A 21,393-nucleotide genomic window follows, 5' to 3' on the forward strand; every position below is an offset into this window, starting at 1 on the left:
TGACGTGATTGATTCGTTCTGCTGTAGAACTGCTTCAACCAGTGGCTCCAACTTCTTATAATGTAAAATAAGCAGAACACACTATAAAAATTACATCCGAGCTGAATTCAAACGGAATGTGGAAGGTCTGCTTTATTTCTGTCAATGCATTTCATTATTTGCCTGTAAAGCATGTTCACATAATCCTGGCTCTCCATCCTCATAGGCCAGCTATAGTGCCCTATGGGCCAGTTACTGTTTCAAATGAATGAAGTCTTATTTGAACATCTGGCCCTGTGAAAAACGCAACCCCTTTTATGATAATTGAGGAAAAAAACTGCACTGCATCTGTCCGTATGAGGTTTCTTAAATACAGGCTGGACTACAGAAAGGTTCAATGCAGTTTGTGATTAAGGAGTGATACTCATGTGTCCTAAATCAAGCCCCGTGCTGCACCCAAAAGAGAAAAATATACTGGTAATTCATGATGCAATGACAGACTTGATAAACAAACACAATTATTCGATTAAAAGGATGTCAAGAACATGACAGGACTTAAATGCTTTTCATGTATTGTTTCTAGAATTTGTTTGAATTCAATCAATACAATCAGCCCTATACAGTCTGGGATTAAGGCTTGGCTTCATGGTCAACACAGATGTAGAAACTAACAATACACAACCATATTCACAAGGCGGTGGCTTGGATTACTGTAATTATGATGGCAGGATTTGGTCCAAAGACAGCGTTGTTTACAGTGTGCCCACTACTTTGCAACAAGTTCTAACATGCTGAGGTTTTACTGGGTGGCAGGTCATTTTTGGATTGACAGAAGACTCAAGAGCTGCATATGCTATTTTAAGAATTTGACAATAGAATATAGGCATCATAATGATTATACTTTGGCACAAATGCGATTGAGTTTATTATGAAATATGAGTTAATTTGGTGGCTATTTTGAAAACCCGGAAATAAGACGCCTTGTTCACTAGAACACCTCTGCTCCAACACACCTGATTAAAATGATCAGATCATCAGCAAGTTCTGCATAAGTTGGTTCTACACGTGAGGAGAGTTCAGACTGCGCTGAGTAAGGGCAGTTGCCAATGTGTGACTAAGAACCTTGTGAACACTCACCAATTGGACGATCCAGATGATGATACAGTGGTGAAGGGTGTGTGCATCTGGGCCCCACCATTTGTTTGGTCTTGGGGTGTGCCAGTATTCATTGGTATTGCTGGTTGGGATTCTGTGGCTTAGTACGCTGACTAGGCTTTCTTGTGTCTTGTGATTCCTGAGGGAAGACCTTTTGCGCTACTGGGAGGTATGACGTTTGATCATCCACCAATGCATCACCAACCGCCATGAGTCAGGCCTCATCCTCGTTTGAGCCCATCAGTGAGTGCTGAGTCAGTATTATTGGCCAACAGAGCCACTCAGTGTTTAGTTCCTGGGTCTCTTGGGTTTTGGGTGGTACAGTAGTCATGTGCAAATGCACGTGTGTTAACAGTTGTGTCTATTTGATCCTCGCAGTCCATGGTCATCTTTTTTCAACACTGTGCGTGTCACTTGGTTTATCATTGTTTTCTTGAGAAGAAAACATTATAGTCTGAACACACACCCATTAAGAAATTTCGCGACTTCTTTTGTTTCACGATTAAAATGTTACGAAACGAGGCTGGAGATGGAACACTTTAAATAGCTTATCAACCAAAGATAGCCAAGCAGTCCTCTTAATAGAGGTTTGATGCCCTGGTAAGAGGTTCCAAGCAGGAGCGTGCATAGGTACTTATTGCCCTATGTCTCTGTGTCTATACATTGGGATTTACTCTAGTGGACAAGAATGTAGCATCCCTTCACCTTTGGTTGGGGGAATGGGTACTGACAGTTGGTGCCTAACACCAAACAGCAGCTCAGAGTATCCACCCTTTTAAGGGGGGTGCGGGACTCCCATTGCTAGGGACTCCCTCATTACACTGACGGATTTAAATGCTCATATGGGCAAAGACAGCAAGACGTGAAAAGTTCTGATTGGGAGAAACCCACTTCCACTCTTGATCAGAAACCGAGCTGTGTTTGGTATTGTACATAAATTAGCATCACAGATTGTCTGTATCAGGCCTGCCCATGTACAGTCCTTGAAAGCCCCTTCCCAGCCTGTTTTAGGTGTATCCCTACTTCAACACACCTGTTAAACAAAATACCAAGAAAACTCCACCCATGCGTACAGACTGCTCTTTGGGCTAGACTTGCGTTGGGCATGAAAATAGGGCCCCGTGTGGGCCTCTCACCCACTGACTCTATAGGGAACTTCCTTTTGTCGGGAAGCAAGGTGGCTGTGTTCGCGCTCACAACAGCGCAAACCACCCGTTTCAAACTAAACGCGTCTGCAAAAATGCCAAAACAACGGAAACTCCACCCTTGAGCACATTTAGACCACCATTTACCCTAGACTTGGCTGGGGACTAATGTAGAGCCCCGAAATTCACACAGTATAGTGTAATTTACAGTTGCAAATATGCACACCTTTTATATTGCATTTACCGTACTTTCATACTCAATGTACACGTCCCTTCCAGTGTTAAGATTGGTGGTTATTAATGAGCTTTATCCTGTGTGTTTAAAGGGCATGGCATTCTCCCTGGAAGAACGTCTGCAGCTGGGAATCCACGGCCTGCTTCCTCCATGCTTCATTACTCAGGACGTCCAGCTGTTAAGAGTGCTTAAGAACTATGAAATGAAGAAAGATGACCTGGATAGGTGAGCCTCAAACACAGACTGAATACTCCCCAGTGTGAAGCCACACTCATGTTGTGCTTTCTTATCTTGTTTCTGGAATTTTCATAGATTTCCCAGAGGATTGTACCGCCTCCGCCTGAAATCTATATCTGGATAGTTTCGTATTTAACATCAAATATTTCATTCGACGTACTTGCCTCTTAACTCAGGCTTCCACCAAAAAAAAAAAAAAAATCTCTGTATCCTCCCCTTTTCTCTCACGAGTATTTTTCTAAACCCTAAACATAACATTCAACATCAATCAGTTCTGTTTGCATGCTTCATTCCTAAGCAGTGCGTACATCGTACATAAGTAAGAGTTGTATGTTGCGATACCTGGCTTGAAGCTGTACTACAGCCTGGTTCATTGGTTGAGTTCTGAGCTAAGTGCTTGGTATTATCTATTTGTGAATTGGCCTCCTTTTCCAGGTGCTTTTGTCACCCATTTTATCATCAGTCATTTTCATTGTCAAGGATGAGTGATTTTCTTGTGAGACGGACTTAAATAGATTCTTATTGCGCTCTTGCATTAACACGATAATGACACCATAAGTTGATAAGATTTTTATCTTGATTCCTGTGTTGTATTGATGTCATTGAAGTGCATGCCATACTTTGTTCCCATGGATTAATGCATGTGAATTGCCTGTCACTGCTTTATCCTGGTTCAGTCTGCTTGACAACTTTTCATCAATGTCTTCACTTTAATGTTCACCGAGTTGCATTCAATTACTGGCCAACATGATGAGTTTTGCTCTATTATGACAAGTAATCACAACAGCACTGCAGCACAAGTTCAAATCTCTGCATCCAAAATGTTGGCACAGGACTCAAACTGGGACTGTCACCAAGAAGGAGTAAAAAATAGTCCAAGGCTCTGCCAATTTAAATAGTGCACTAAAGACTATCCTGCTTCCCAGTGGTCGTATTAGAGAACAACAGCAAACTAAAAATAAATGTGCAGACCAGAGACTTGAACACTCCTGCTAAAAAAAAAAAAAAAGAAAAATAATAAAGATAATAGACTTGTTGCCTGTCTGTGAGCTTCCAGGAAAAACTGAGACAAGATACCATTAAAGTTCAGGTGTGAATACAATTTTAGTCATTGTGTTTTATTATGCCGCAGTGCAATGCTTGAACGTCAGATTTTTTTTGCTCAAATGTGATTTCTTGGCTGTTGAAGCAATAAAAGCCAAATGTATTCTCAAGATTGGATGTGGGCCAATTTGACATGTGGCCGTTAATCTAATACAGTTTGGATGTTTTACAATGAGACTCAGTATGAACTGTTAGAGTGGAATTCATGCAACCTTGACATGGTCTTACAAAAGATTGGTTCCAAAGCTGCACTATCACTGCTTTGCAAATTTTATTATTTTGTTTCTTCCTCATTCTACTCATTACTTGCTCAGCAAATGCACCAAAAAAGACGTTGCAACTGAAAGTACTTCACCTAACAAAATACTGTTTGACAAACGGAAACAACAACAATAACAACACGTCGTTCAAAAAGCCTTTGCAGGCCAGGGCAGCTGCGGCATCGCCTAATGTTTTAAGATTCAGCTGTTGCATTACCTCAATTCAAAGACATGCATGTAAACAAACTCTGGAGAGGCTGCACTCAAGGTGATGAATAATCAAAAACAGTAACCAAACATAAACAATGAAACACATGTTTCAGTCGCCTGCCATTAAACTAAATAAACAAATTGCATTACAGTGAAGACATCAGCAGTAACTTAATATTAAGAATCCCATTCCTCAAATTTCCTTTGTACAATTCTGTCAGAGGTGTCAAATCGAGGTCCAGAAGGTAAAAGCCTTGCCACAGTTTGGCATCAGCCACAGATGCGTTTATTCAACCGGCCAGTAAACAAGCTCGTTGAATGACCTGTGGCTTAAGCCAAACTGTGGCAGGCTTTTTACTTTCTAGACCTGGATTTAACACCTCTGATTTTCTGTTAACATACTCGTACATACAATTGGGTAAGATGGTTTCAGTCAGCAACAATGAAAAGCTAAGGCAGTACATAAAATGGATGATCTATGGCACAGGTATCAAACTCAAGGCCCGGGGTCCAGATACGGCCCGCCACATCATTTTATGAGGCCTGCGAAGACAAATCGTGCATCAAATTGGTGTGTCATTACTAGAATTGCAAATTGTCTTCCCTTTTCATAATAATATCTTTATTTTAAATATTTGACCAGTTTTTACTCGTCTGATTTGAAAACGAGTTAATTGTCAGTTTGCTTTGTAGCTTTTACTGTATATAATATGAGGTGCTCATACATTTATTTGGGTTGACAGTCATAATGGCCCTCCGAAAGAAGCTATGACAACAATGCGGCCCGCGATAAAGATGAGTTTGACATCCCTGGTGTACAGCATCGGAGATTCTTTTAATAAGTTCTTGACAAAAACCAGTATAGAACATGATATATTACATATGGCAGATCCTAATATGGTTTTCCAAAATGAAAACATTTGTCAAGATCAGCCATCACCATCAGGCAATTTTGCAGCTGCTGCAGTTTAATACATATGTAGCAGAGAGGGTGTAGAATCCTTTCATCCACACAACAAGAGCCACCTTGTGCTTGAGAACTTATGGAAACTGTTCTGATTAGAAATAACAGTTTTTGGCATGTTCTGCCTAATTTGGGTCATATGCAACATTTAGTTCCCATTCAAAGACCTCAAACAATAAAGAGCTTGTGTAGGTTTTTCCCAGGATACAAGTAGTTATTGTATTTCACTCGGTTTGATTTTTTGCCAACCTTTGTTTTACTTATTTTGTCATTAGTTTTCTTTCATATAGTCTCTCCCAAGCAGTTCGTCACAGCTCCATTTATCTTGCCTGTTACGTCATTGAATGTAACATCTGACTTAAATAAAACTTCAATAGTTGAGCCCTCCTATGTTCATCAGGTTTGAGTCCTAAAGAGGTTAAATATTAACATGTGCCGTTTTCCACCGTGTTCATCTTTGTCATTCTCAGATATGTGTTTTTGATGGGACTCCAGGATCGCAGTGAGAAGCTCTTCTACCGTGTGGTTTTGTCCGACATAGAGAGATTCATGCCTATCATTTACACTCCCACCGTTGGCCTTGCTTGCCAACAATACAGCGTGATATTTAGAAGACCGAGGTGACACGCGCACGCACTCACACACACGCACGCACGCACGCACGCACGCACGCACACACACACACACACACACAAAGTCTGAAAAATGGCTTAACAAACACACTTCAACCAAATGAATCAAGAACAAAACGTGTTGTTTGATCACAGTTTGTGGCCCGTGTCTAAGATCCAGCAAACAGCAGGCGGACAGGGTGGAGAAGGTGTTCATTCGTCAATTTGAACAAGGGAGGAAAATATGTGACCTTGTATGAATTTTGACTTTAACTTTCATTTCATACCCAGATTTGCATGTTTTTGGGGGCTTGTTTTTTCATATTGCAGCATATTTCATATTACATCAAAATGCTATGCTTAGACTAGTGAGCCCACATATGATGCACTAGCGGTGTAACAATGATCATGTATTTTATTTATTTATTGATATGTCTGCCCTGCAATGCAGCTACAAGGATCCGAGCTAGAATAGTTTGCATGGATTCAACCAATGCAATAGTCACGAGAACGCCATGTTTAGACTAATGATGTCACATAGAACATATTCTAGTTAGGAACATTTCTGACTGGACTTTTCCTTTGATGGATTTTTCTTTCTTGAGATATATGTAAATAACAAAAAATATAAATTAGCATTAAATCTGAATTGGGCACTTGGTCCTGCAGGTGTCCCTTTTCAATGTTAATCCAACTCAACTCCATGTATCTTCTGTGTGAAAGTGCACATCAGTACACATGACCAAAACAACAGTCCCACTGTAGGTGTGTATGCATGCATGTCTTCTAGTTGGACCACCATCACAGCTTGGATTAGGTCTCTAATCACTGGAACTCAGGTATAGAAGCTTTCTGTGTGGAAACTGCAGCCTTTTCTTGGCATGCTTGATTTTACCAGTTAATCTGCTTCATGGAGTCTAAACACTCCAACATCAGCTCTGCACAGAAGGCCAAAGGTCAAGCGCTATTAAGTGTGAAAACACGGTAGATTGATCTTTTGATGGGGTAGAGGGTGGAGGGAGAAAGGCATACATTCACATATCAGCAGATTAGCAGACATGCTTACCTTTATAGGTTTTAAGAAACAACAATGTTCAATGTTTAGTGGGGCACATTAATCTTTCTTCGTCACTTTTTGCATGTTGTTTGTATAGGCTCACCATTGACCATCTTTACTGTTGATTAATGATTGTTTTCTCGTGTTAGACATTTTCAGTAAATCCCATGCCAGCATAAGTCTTGTGAAGTCATTCCAGGAAATGCTCAGTAAGCCAAACTAAAGTAAGTTAGGCTGTTCAAGGTGCTCCCGTGACATGAGTCACTTCATCTTCTGGACAGAGATGGATGACCATAAGTAGGTCATTGCTGGAAAGCTGGGAGCAGGCTAAAGTTGAGGAAGTCACTGTACATCCATTGTTTGTGAGGGGCTGGAGAGAAATTGCCATGCAGTGAACATAATGAAAAAAAAAAAGATAGAGTTAATATGATGTAATATGACGTGATCTATTTAACTCCGTTAGGGGTTCATCGTATGTACTGTACATTCTCAAAAGTGATAATACTTCTATTTGAGCACCTTTTACTTTAATTTGGCCTCTCAATCTTTTTATAGAGCATGGCGCATGAAATGTATTTGTCCAATATTTCTTTGCTTCAACTCACCAAATATCAGATTAATTGTAACAACATCTCGTGTGGTTTTAAATTTAAATAAGTTTGTCCAGTATGCTTGCAGTATGTTATTGTGAAAGAAAAAGAGGACCCTGCCAAGGGTGTAGATCTGGTCCACTGTTCCACAGCTAGAAAGAAAACCACACTGCTCCTCCTGAATCTGAGATTGGACTTCCCAAAGGACCTCTCCCTCCTCCTCCTCAGCATCCCTGAATTGACCTTACCAGCGAGTTTTAGGAATGTGTAGTCTGTATTTGGAACGTATCTGGTCAACCAATGCAATGTTGCAGAGGTGTGTTAAACAGGACAGCTCCACAACAGCCAGGGGCTTTGGGAAGTGTGGGCGGATCTCAATCCCCTTCTGGGACTATAACCACTTCAGTAATCGTAGCTGCAGAGATTGAAGAGCCTGCCTCAGATACCCCAGACTCTGCTTCCTCATCATAGGAATGTGTGTTGGTGGAACTGTGGTTACGTTATATTCTGGCACCTATTAAAGCAAATTCGATTTTTGTTTCAGCTGAACGCAGAAAATAAAGTTCTACGATACATTTTAATACATTTTTTTAGTATGTATGCCTACTATTTGATAGAGTACAATGTGTCCATGCCAACGAACAACCATATTTTTTTCCAAACCAACCTAATGAAAGACATGAGCTTAGCTGCCACGTCTGAAGTGGCACCAAGAGGCTGATGTAGCATTCCACTCTTGTAGATTATGGGTTTTAGTGTTGTGATCTCAATTCTCAACTTAGGCCCACACACAGTGTTACAGTGCAGGTGCTAAGCACAAGTAGGATTGCTTAACATCCGAGGCAAACAGAAATTGCCCTTTTCAACCCTGCAGATAACCTCACAGCCAGTCAATCTCATGAAGAATGACAATAAATAATGTTGGCTACTAATTGCTACATTTATCCTCATGTTTTTGGTCTGCAAATGACAAATATATTATTATATGTATTAAAGAGAATGCTTTGTGAATTAGCGAAGAGGAAACTGGTTTGGAATTAAACTGTTGTCTTAGGAAGCACGACTTGACCTTAGGTTATATCAGCCTTTTTCAAATTGCATTCAGGATTTAGTTGTATTCTTAAATAAATGTATGTATTTTCCAGATCCCCAGCACAGTGATGCTGTGTGAAGATATAGGTTGGTATGGAATGCTGCCTTTTAGTTTTCATGATTTACAATGTGGCAATTGCTACAGAGCAAGACTTTTGGATTTGGTTCATTTAGGAGGAAATCCACTTGATTCCATTTGGGCTTCAAAAGGCAAACATCGATAGTATTATTTTTGGACGTTACAGTGGTGTTCCAGCCATTCTCTTGTTTTTCTCCGGAGATGTTTGGTAACCATGAGACTTAATAAAAGAAAAAAACAGGCCATGCAATATGAAGAGTGAAAGTTCATTTTATCTTTTTTTTAAGGAACCATAATTTTCTGAACTATAAGTGTATACTTTTGTTTAACGATATATTTTTTTCCACACAGCTTTCATTGGCCCCAGCTGGTTTTCTGTTACTCAACTATTTTATTTCCCAATTCTGCACTACAAAATATGATTTACTGATCTTCTTATGAAAATGATTTGATACTCCAGTTGAATAGCTCTCAGCTTTATTTCTGTAAAACAATCCCAAAGGTGTCATTCATGCTATACATTTTGGCAAGCTGATGCCAGACAAGTTGGAAAGGCCCCATGTTATTTGACAACTTGAATGTGTTTTATTTCCAGTATATTTTAGCAAATTGAAACCTTTGACGGTCAGTGCGAAAGCTGCCAAGACATCCTTCAATCAAAAGCAATATTAGTATAATTCTTGATTGCCTTGAGGATCAGCGCTCAACCTATAAAACTATAAACGATAAAAATAGGAGCTTACATGAAGTGTTGGGTGGAACGGCGCCATTTTGGTTCTCTGGCTAACTGTTAGTTTTGCCCTCAGCTTAAATCAATACAAAGTTAGAATTGAACAATATTACTGGTATGTCTATTTATGCTGTTAAAGTTTAAATGAGTGAATATTTTTGGATAACATAGCAGATGTTGGAACTAATAAATTTGTGGAATCTCACATTTACATTGGTGCCAGATCTCGGTTCACATAAAACATCTAGGAATAGAGGTTCAGGACTGTGGACCCATGACCACATGAAATTCAAGTTTATACTATATAGCCATCCATGCAGTCTTTTCATGCCTGCTTCTCTTATGCTCATTACTCTTGCATGGTGTTCACTTAAGCATGGATGTGACCACAATGTATCCTTTACCTATAAGCCTGATCCCCATTCAAAAAGTCATTGGCAGGGTGAGGACATTTTTATTGGTTAGAAACCACAAATGAAAGAGAAACCTAGTTTCATTGGGCTGAGACTCATCTAATAGCCTACTGAGTTCATCAGGCCTGTGGTTGTGATTTCTTTAGCAGTGCCTTCCTGTACTGGAATAATCCCTTTCCTGCTGAGTTATGTAAGGCTGGCTGAGAAGATAAACTGGTAATCCACACCCATCGTCTGGACTCCTGAAGTTTTCTATTTCACGCAGCAGTGCATGGTCAATGTCCACCTTTGAAATTCCAGAACCTCACACTCTGGTTCCTGTTTTCTTCATCTTGGATGGAGGTTTTCACATATTTGCCACAGTGTTCTAGTAAATGTGATGAACTACTGCTAAGACTGAGTAAATTGTACATTATGACCCACAATGGCCTTGAGTTTTTCCTTTCCATAACCAGAAAGATATGCTGCTGTGTGTTAGACTTGGCTGATTTCAGTGGGCTGCGGTGGAATTCGGTGGGTGCTTTAACTGGTTCTCACTTGTGTAAAAAGAGAGTGATTCAGGCAGTGTGTTGAATGCCGGGATGGAAAAACCTCAAAGTGCGGGCACATCAAGAAGGGTGGGAGGTAGAAGAGAAGGGTGCATTGTCTCTGGAGGGTTGAACACTGAGAGGAGGGTGTGAAAGGAAGTAAAGAGAACAGTCCATCAAGAAAATTCCTCACGGTCACATTTCATGTCCAAGTGATCAGAGGACGGTCTTAGACAGTTGCTTCTCCTATCTCTAATTCTGGAAAAGTGCTTTCGTGTGAGGAAATGATAGAGTTGAGGAAAAGTCACGGAATTAGGAACCACATAATTGTTTATTCGGCTGATACCAAACTATTTCCCAACTATTTGGATTACTGCATGTTCTCGTTGCCATATCTTCTTTTCTCTTCATGCTCGTGGCAGTCACCTTTTCCATTGCAATGGGTTATTTCACATCAACTGGTTTATGTGTATGTCAGGCCACATGGCATTAATGTGTGTAATAAACCCAGGCAGCAGCATTTTTCCCCACTGACTTCTCCTCTTCACTGTTTGGCCATTATTTGGGGTACTTAGTGGCACACTGAATTCTTAGTGTGCCAAAGTGTTGTCTGCAAAGATTCTCAAGTCTTTTATTCAAAGGGTTTTAGACGATTACTTTGTCTAGTCTCGCATGCAGACTACTTGTCTGGTTTCCCTGATCCATTTCCAAGGGAAATGACGGGTACGGGCAAAACTACTTCCTCTCATATTACAGGGAAACATTTTGTTTTACGTAAAATTTTGAACTCGCTTTGGCATATTCTGCATAAATGGTTTCCATGGAAAACCACTAGAGTATTGAATACAACTTGTGAAAGGAAACAACATTTGAAAAGAGTTGTATCATTGCGCAAGTATTATAATGCAGCTTGTGGTCTTATACCACATACAATTTATTTTATCTGTTTTAGCGTTTGATTGTACTTTATGTCGTAATGGAAGTCAGGCAGACATTCTAAAAGATGGATGTTGTACACTTTAATCTGCATGTTCATTAAATGGGGTTGTGTTCTTTTGCCCACAGTCCCTGGAGCAGTTTCCTTTTTTTTACCCTGTCAGGTCCAACTGCATATTTATGCAGAATGGTGGGTCTTTTTTGGCCCAAGATTTTTCAGGCGTCACCACAATGAATTAATCTCTCCATTTTATGCTTTAACTCCAGCATCTGCAAATCTTACCTCACCACATCGCCTCTTAATGCTCTCTCTTCCCCTACTAGCTGATGTCTATGAGAGACTGCCTGTGACAGGTAAAAGTTTCTTTAGTTGAAGAAATCTGCTTATGCATCTTGCAGTAAATCCTGTTTGGTGTCAATCATAAAATGCTACATATTTGGACCAGTTACGCAGCTTCATCATACTTGAAAAGTATAAAAACTTTTTACTGAAAAGAAAATAAACTAAAAAGAGAAGAATGTTAGCACAGTGTCGGACACAGCCATATACGCTCATTTACGAAAAGATTTTTTATTTCAATTTTCAAATCAAATAAAAGCTAAGAACATTTTACTGACGAAAAGCTAAGAACGTTTTACTGACGAAAAGCATGTTGCTTGACAATGGCTTTAATAGAAGCAGGAACATTAAAGGAGACCTGTAGATTTGGGATGGGGTCTGAGGCATGAAGGTGTAATTTTCCACAATCCAGACAACAGGTAACCTCACACTGCGATGTCATGGCAACACATTACCTAGCAGCCACGAGAACAGGAAAACAGAAAGCAGGGAGGGCCAACGCTGAGGTGATGACCCAAAAAAAAAGATAGACAGGTCAGAGGCAGACAAATTAAAAAACGGTGCTAACTTGAATGAAATGTACGCCTTCCGTGGTTGTGCTTGTTCACTAGAAACAATGGACGGTGGTCCAGTCATTCATGGGCTCATATCCTGTACACCTTTGTCATGAGGTAAGACAGAAAAAACATTTTGAAAACACCTAACGTAGGCTCTGTGACTTTTTAACAAAGCATTTAAAACACAATAGAAGTCATCAATACAAGAGGTGATTCACAGGCCATCACCTTTCTTCCCTATAAATATCAGATGGGACTGCCACTTATTTAGACGTATGGTGGTTTGTGTGACCAAAGTTGACGAGTTTATGTATTTGGAACCTAACAACTGTAAACGTATAAACATCCAGTGAAGCAGACCGCAGTCCAAAGAGGTTGTCAAAACACGATTACTAGTAACAAATGGTGACACATAATAAAATGTGGTTTCTTATTGCATTCTAGCAATGTTATTTGTGGTCTGTTGAATGTGTACATTACCTGTAAAATTAGTTACTGGCAACTAAATGCTTTTTTTCCCTGTGGCTACCCTTTCAACCTTCCAACTATAATATTAATTCCGGCATCCCAGTTGCTGGTCTGGCAGACAAATCCCATGTGTTAATTTTGGAGGGAGTGCTACTCTAAACACGTTTTGAAAAGCCCTGAAGCTGCACAAGGACATTCTCTTGTCATGCAGTCTTTAAAATGTTTTTATTATTTGTCAGACAGTGTATTTTGTTTATTTATTTTTAAAGTTTTAAATTTCGCATGTACAAGCGACCACAGTTTTAAGAACATAGAGCAAAGTGTTAAAAATGACTGGTCGTTTGCGTGCACTCATCTTGATGTGGTCTGCCTCATTGCAGTTCATGCATCGCAAAGATAGATCACAAGCCTGTATAAAGTTGCATCTTAGATTAATATACACCATGTCAACAGCATATGACTGATTGGGATTAATGTGGCCGTAACCGTCTTAATTTCTCGGGTTTCTTGGGCCATGGACAACATGGGCTGTTTTTTGGCTGCAACAATTAGCTTCATTAGCAATATATCTTGAAGATAAGACTTCCTCTGTACAATTTATTTGAATGTATATTCCACAGGGGATTAAGTAATCATGTTTTTGTCAGATTTGTTGTCCTTCAGAGGAAAACTCCTATTTTAACTGAGATAAATTAGATCCTTTTAATAAGGAACACTTGTGGTGCATAGACAAATACAAATTTGATTTTTGGTCTTTGATGACCTTCAATTCATAATTTAGAAACACTGGGGGAAAAAAACGCTCTAAACTGATTACCGAATTTATCCAATTGTTTGGCTTGGTGGTCATTTTGAATAGCATCACAACAATTTATAGTGACTAAAAATATACTCTATTTCTAAGATGCCTCATACTAAACAATTTACGTCGCATTATTTCGTATATTTATATCTTTTCAGTAGTCAGCCATAATAAGCCCATCACAAATGTATCAGGGTGAGGGGATCCCTTGTACACAGAACTCTTCAGGTCATTCCCAGAGAGTTTTAATTGGATTCAGAGCTGAGCTCTGGCAGGGCTTTAGCCTTCTTCTGGTGTCAGTACTATGAATGTGTTATTGGGATATTAGCGTTGGATCACTGTTGTGCTGAAAGGTGAAATTCCTCTTGCTTTTGGAACACATGCCTATGTTTTAAAACCATTTTTTTTTTGTGGAAGAGGGGCTATTTGGATCCATCCATAATTCCCTCCATCTTAACTAAAACAGCAATTCGTTCCACCAGAAGAAAAACAGTGTGCTACTGCCACCACTATAATTTTTTACCTCTTCTTTCACTTATGGAATTCGTATTTGGTGGATTTATTTATTTTTTGATGTTTGGGTGTGTAAAAAGAAATGATTGGTTTGCCATCCAATATTATTGCAGATAAATATGAAGCTTGTGAAACGTGTTTTCACGCTGATCAAACCCTTTACATGGTTCAAAGAAGACCAAAAATCTCAAATGTGTGATTTAACACTGTTATCCCAGCCTAACACTTCATTCATAATGGAAAATGTCCAGTACACTGAAGATAAAGTGTTGAGGCTGAAGACGTTTTGTCTGGACACGGGGCAAAGACAGGAGGCCATCTTCCTGAAGAGGCTCAATGTTTTGGGGGGTCTCCATGTGAACCAGCTTTTCCACAGTCCCTGCCGTGGGCTTTGTGTTGGGCTGCAGGTCAGCGGCAGTGCTGTTTCATGTCATCAGGTTGTTTTCTTTACCCTCTCTGTTCTCGCCACGCTCTTACGGGAAAACCAGACATGGCAGCTCATTGCTTTGTGGTCATCCTTTCATCTAGAAAATGAGGCGACAGCTATGCAGCACTGCTATTTCACCAGCAGCAGTCTGAAACAAACATTTTCTCCATTAAACAATCCATTGACTATGACATCCATCAATTTTCCGAATGGCATCCATCCCAAAATCTATCCCAAGATTGTTTTTTCCATGACGTTTGCGCAGATGTCGAAATCCAATTTTAGCCGATACTTGCATACTTGTTGAACTTATTGAAAGCCATACTCATAAGCAAAGAATGATTTATTCTCTTTTTAAGGTTTACTATTAACACAATTGTTAATTATGCACTTTCATGACAGTTTCATGATGGAAAAACATCCACCCCTGAACACCCTAAATGTAAAATAGAAAGGTCAGTGATTATTTAAAGCAATTGTTTAATGTTTTGTCTTCTACATACTTTATATCCTCAAAGATATGGTGTTGTGCACTACTTGAGGCTTAAGTGATTTAATAGCAACAAACTGAATATGCCTACCCTTAAATCTCTAAGATCTTTTGTTGCAATCATCCTTTTATGAAGTGTAGACAGGCTAGAATGACTTCATTTCATAACAATGCACACAGTAATGTGTAATCTCATCCTCTTTCTCTCACACTTCTCTGAAGAGAATAGCACTATTTTACACAGTGATGATGGATTAATAAGACAGTGACTCCTGATGTCATGTATTCCACTTCACCTCTTTGTGCTCTTGTAATTTCTGCCAAGAGTTACGTTCTGTGTGGTGTTTTAAAGCTATTAAAACGGCTTCTCCTGTTCCTCTACTTTGTTCGGGTCAAATGTCAGGAGTTCAACAGCTCATAGAAGTGTGCAGAGAGCCAGAAAATGAGAAATGTATGAGGGATACGTCACCTGAAATGTTTTTGTTAACATTGTCTGACAGAGATTAGGGCATTCCCGCCTCTCCGCTTGTCTGCTTTGATCATCTCATACAGTTGTTTTGCAACTGTCATATTGTGGGGCCAAACTTTCCGTGTCATTGCTGCTTGAGCTTCTCAAATCCCGCTGTATAGTCTGTCAGAGATTCATATTCTCCTGTTTGCAACAAACAGAAAACATTACATATCATCCAAGATAATTGTGTAAAGTGTAATACAGCATTCGTAATTTTTAATGTTTTACATATGGCTTTGTCACCGTGTTGTGTATCTTTTGAGTTGAAGTGAACAAAACGATTTATTTTGTTAATACACAATCAGTTAACTTTGAAAAAAATGCTTAAACTAATAATCTTTGCATAAGGTTTGTGCGACACAAAGTTCAATTCCAAATGTGTTTTTCAATTTGGGAGACTATGTTAATATAAATTATTGTAATCTGGGATTAGCTGGAGGATCTACCTTGTCACTCACAAATTGGATAAGCGGTATTCTATCATTCATATCTATCATGTACGAGAGTAGTACTAGAGTACCATTCTGTGATTTGCTTTTTTTAATAATTTAGTGATAGTTACAGTAAAGGAAAAATATACTGACAGTGTGTCTTTGCTCACCTCAAACTGCCAAATCACTTTTATGGGACACATGTATTCTCTTGCATTAGACATTTCCAACTGTGTTCTTTGTCTGCCATTAACCATAAATGAATATTACAAATAGTGACACATTTACTATTGCTGTCACATGGATGAGATGTCAAACACCAACAGATGGGATTCCTGGGAAGCAAAGATGTTGTAGCTGGACCCCACATGCAGACATGATATTCTAGACGACTTTCATGCCAGCTCGTAGAAACAGAATCGGGTGGAGGGGGTTATGCTAGGAGGGGGATGATAAAAATGAATATTCTGGTAGTTTGAGGGGTTCAAAATAAACTCCTTGCAGTGGCCAAAGTCTCTCTAGGCTCAGTGATAAAGCCCACCTCACCAGAATGCCTTCAGTCTTATATATCATCCCGTTTAGGAGAGCTAAAGGCTCAAAGGCAATGACAATTTCACCGGTAAGTGTAACCAATGGATTTTTTTTCAAATCATACAGAGTGCAGTAATATTTTTTACCTACACTCCATGGTGCCCATAGCACTATACAAAGCCTCGCATTCACCTATTCACACACACTCATACACCAATGGGAGACAATTTTAAAGTACCATTGAGTTGTTTTATTGTTGATCCCAATGTCGTTTCAATGCAAATTTGTTCGTCTCAACAGTTGCAAGGAAAGGGGATGGCATGATTTAGTTATATTGGTTAAAATCATAACAATCATCTTGATGTATTATTCATTCTGCATTCCAGAGGTCTATTCATCACTATCCATGACCGTGGCCACATTGCATCAATACTGCAGAAGTGGCCAGAAAATGATGTCAAGGTAATGTATCATTCAAACTGTGCTGCCATTTACTATCTATCAGGTGAGTATTTGTTACTTCGATTTCCATTGTTCAGGATATAAAATTGAAGCAAAGCAACTGAAAAATATATTTGTTCTGTTCATCCTAGCTCATTTTTCTCATGAAAAAAAAGTCAAACAGCACAAAATGATTGTCTACACCAATATTTGTACTTAATGCAGAAACATAAGTACTAATTTGATCATTTCCATTTTTTAATTTTAAATAAAAAAAAATCACATTATTGCTTTTATGACCAATCAAGTGAGAGGGCCATAATTACCTTGGCCCTATTTAATTATCATTCAACTAAAACGCTAATGCTAGTGCATTGGTGAAGGCATCATGCACTATTTTAACATGAGCAATATTCCTTGGGTTTATGGCTAATGTACTGCATGTAACATGCTACAGATTTTTAAAATATATTAATTAAATCAATTTATTAAGTTAAAATTCATTTTTAATAGATCGATGGATATCAATAGATATGCAAGTAACATTGTGCTGTTTGTTGTCAGGCTGTGTGTGTAACTGACGGTGAGAGGATCTTGGGCCTGGGAGACCTTGGATGCAATGGGATGGGAATTCCAGTGGGCAAGCTGGCTCTGTACACAGCGTGTGGAGGTGTCCCACCACAGCAGTGCCTGCCTGTCCTGCTTGATGTGGGCACAGACAATGAGGTAAGAGCAGAAGACCTGGGCAAATATGTACCTCCCTTACCTACATCATAATAGAAAGCCCAATTCCAAGTTGTGTAAAACGTAAATAAAACTGACTTACAAATTATTTTCAACCTCCTGTATGTTCAATTGAATACACTACCGAGGCAATATATTTATTGATGATTTACTGATTAACATTGATGTTCTTTTGCAAATATTCTCTCATGTTGAATTTGATGCCTGCAACATGTTCCAAAAAAGCTGGGACCGGACAGTTGAGGAATACTCAAAAAGCATTTTTCAATGTGCAATTGCAAGGAATTTATAATCAAACTATTCAGAGAATCTGGACAAATCATCCCATAAGCAGCAAGGCAAAAAAAAAAAAAAACATTGAATGCCCATGACCTAATCCCTCAGTCAGCACTGCATTTAAACGATATTGCAATCATGGGCTCAGGAAGACTATGAGAAAACCATTCTCAGTTAACATATGGTTCATTGCTATGTCTACAGAGTCATATTAAAACTCTACCATGCAAAGCAAAAGCCATATGTCAAGAACACCCAGAAACGCCGCCGGCTTCTCTCGGCCCAGGCTCATCTGAGATGTTCCGATGCAAAGTGAAAAAGTGTGCTGTATTATGATGAGTCCACATTTCAAACAGTTTTTGAAAATCATGGATGTCGTGTCTTCCGGGCCAGAGGAGAAGGATCATCCGGATTGTTATAAGCGTAAAGTTCAAAAGCCAGCTGTGATGGTATGCCGGTGAGGTATGTGCTTATGGCATGGTAACTTTAATTAATGCTGAAAGGTACATGCAGGTTTCGGAGAAACATATGTTGCCATCCAAGCAATGTCTTTTTCAGGGACATCCCTGCTTATTTTAGCAAGACAATTCCAAACCACATCCTGCATGTGTTGTAACAACGTGGCTTCATATTAAAAGAGTGCTGGTACTAGACTGGCCTGCCAGCAGTCCAGACCTGACTCCCATTTAAAATATGACAACACAGAGACCCCGGACTGTTAACACACAAGTTGTACATCAAGCAAGAATGCGTACGAATTCCATACAACACAGTCCTATTTTTTTGGAACTTGTTGTAGGCATCAAATTCAAAATGATGACATAAAATATGTTGTCTTTTTAGTGTATTCATTTAAATATAAGTTCAAAGATTTCCATTGTATTGTGTTTTTAGTCAGTTTTACACAACATCCCAACTTCATTGGAATTTGGGTAATAGTCATTCAAGGGTTATAAATAGCCAAGTCCCCGTGTTAAAATAGCATCAGCAATTCTGTTGAGTAATGGAAACCACACAATTGTCACTGAATTTTAAAATACAAATTCCTAAAAATGTTTTGCCTTATTTTCCAACGGCTGTCTCATCTACTGTATGTAGGAGCTTCATTCTGCTGAAAGTACTTTTCAACGTAGAGGACATAGTTATGATTAAACTGCAGCTAAGTTACTTTTAGAATCAAGCAATCAGTAAGTAACTTTTTCAAGGTAACTGTGGCAATACTGCTACATTGGGCTCGAGGTAGGTAGTTACGGTAATCGTGGTGTATTGGTCCAACAAACAGAACGTGGTGTATTGGTCCAACAAACAGAAAGAGATCCAGCAATTGATTCTCATTGCATGCTTTCATTTCATTACTAATTCGCAAGTGTGCTCATGTGTTCAAGTTTTACGATTATGGTTATGTTTTTTTGGGCAACATTCGTCTCCACTGAGCGAGTCTCGTAGGGATTACTGTGGCCCCGTCTACAAAGCATGTTTCCTTTACATTCATTGGAAAGAGACAGGATCATATATACACTAAGTCAAAGGAAAAGGGATAAACCTCTAGGAAAGAAATACAACACACTGTAACTCAGACAGAGAGCTCATTCATACACTATACTTAAATTAGAATACTTGACCATTTTTACGGCACCGCAAAAGCTACGTAATAATTTGCAGCAGAGTTTGCCATTTGGTATATTCAAAGTGCTTACAGAAGCATGAGGGATACATGTTTCAAATCACCTTGACAGCACACTAAGTGATTTTGTTAAGCAGAAGCAATGAAAAAACATTTTACTATCAAGCACTAATTATAAATAGTAAACAGCTTTAATCAGATTTACTATTTTCTATCTTTTATTATTAATGCCAAGCTAATCAAGTAATGAGCTGATTAGTAAGTGTACAAGCATGAAGAGGACTATGATAATATAATGTTCAAAAATAAATTGGATAACCTTCAAAATAATTCAAGTTCAAGCTTATACCATAAGTCAGCTCAATGTATAACTAGCGTGAGAAGTGACTTACTCCACTTTACCCAGGCACGCCTTGCCTCACCCAAATAAAGTGGGCAAAACCCCTTTCAAGACTTTGCATGAACACTGATGGTTGCCAGCTGGGAAAGCTCATCCCTCCTGTGCCCTGTGCAAGTACCAGCCAGCCAGCAAACAGAGCACCCACCAACAGTCCCTTATGCAAACTGTGGGCGCGCTAGTGCATGTGTCTGTAGCTTTTAAAAGGCTAAGAATAGTCAGCGTGCATGTCTATATTTACACATCTCGCTGTGCACTGTATTCATATAATGTCAACCAAAAGGCGTGTCGACCTTAGGAAAGGTTCCGTGCCTGACACAAATGAACTGGGCTTGTCAGATGCTGTCATGTATTTTGCCAAGACAAACCTCAGATGACTCAGCTGCTGCAGTTTCGCTCCAATCCCCCACATTTCTAATGTGGTTCATGAAATTATATTTCTAGAATGGAAAAGAATGGAGATGCAAATAATGTTTGCAATACAAATGTTGGTTGCAACAACTACAAGTGGAAACTTTGCCATTTCCAGAACTGAACTGACATTTAAACCTAGAACCTAAACACTCGACTGTGCTGAAGATCTACTATTCCACCATTCTGGCTTTATGGAGATTTTTCTACAAAACATTATCCTCCATACAAATAAGCAATTCTAAAAACACATAGCCATTTGTTTTTGTGCTGAGATATGCACACTATGATTACATCAGACCAGAACGGGCTGAAAATATGTCTGGATGAGGATAAACTATCAAGTGTATTCACATTTAGTTGCTACTCTTGCAACTTTTTCAGAACTTCTTAAAGAGATTAGAGTGGAGTCTGCCCGGCTGTGGTTGAATTTTCCATTTTTACGTTATTCTTAAGAGTTGACAGCCCAAATGAGATGTAATTGGCTAAATGGACTAGCTATATGTGTCTAAAGAGGGGCAGACATACTGCTGAGGCTGCTTTCATTTAGGCCCTGACAGTTTTTAGGCTGCGAGCTAGTAGGAGATCAACGCGATGTTTAAAATGACTGCTATTATGGGATTATATCCGTCATTGAGTGGGTATCTTTCTCTCTCTCTCTCTCTCTCTCTCTCTCTCTCTCTCTCTCTCTCTCTCTCTCTCTCTCTCTTAAAGAAAGTTTTACTTGCACTGTTGCTAGTGAATGCATTTGTTGCAAACTATGCAAGCTTTCCTCATGACTTTTCTCATTGCATGCAATTGCATCACTTTTGAAATGACCACCAAAGTTGCGCTGGTATTCGTCCACTCAGACATCAAATGATCACGTTTTGCCTGTTTAGGTTACAATTTACCTTGGCCAACTCCTGCCTATTACTGTCCAATAAGTGCCTGCCAGGAAATGACTTGTCAGCTTCATATAAATAATGTTTTGGGTTGGTTCTTGACCTTGCAATGGAAAGGTGGCTGCTTCTCACTCCATGCTTTGCTTATTTTAGAGCCACTGTGTAATTATATCTTCAAAATGCCTGGGAAGTAAAGGATGCCTGCTCAAATGAGGCGTGAAA

General features: G+C 39.3%; 1 protein-coding gene across 1 annotated transcript in view; it reads left to right on the forward strand.

The window, feature by feature from the left end:
• The window catches only part of me1 (malic enzyme 1, NADP(+)-dependent, cytosolic), a 45,122-nt gene that overhangs the window by 14,682 nt on the left and 9,047 nt on the right, over positions 1-21,393 (forward strand). The window contains exons 2-5 of the mRNA XM_037273844.1: positions 2,606-2,739; positions 5,760-5,909; positions 16,781-16,856; positions 17,400-17,561. Of these exons, the coding sequence (XP_037129739.1) occupies positions 2,606-2,739; positions 5,760-5,909; positions 16,781-16,856; positions 17,400-17,561 (522 nt within the window). The remainder of the gene's footprint in view (positions 1-2,605; positions 2,740-5,759; positions 5,910-16,780; positions 16,857-17,399; positions 17,562-21,393) is intronic.

Source organism: Syngnathus acus, chromosome 16 (assembly GCF_901709675.1).
Source record: "Syngnathus acus chromosome 16, fSynAcu1.2, whole genome shotgun sequence".
Classification (NCBI taxonomy): Eukaryota; Metazoa; Chordata; class Actinopteri; order Syngnathiformes; family Syngnathidae; genus Syngnathus; species Syngnathus acus.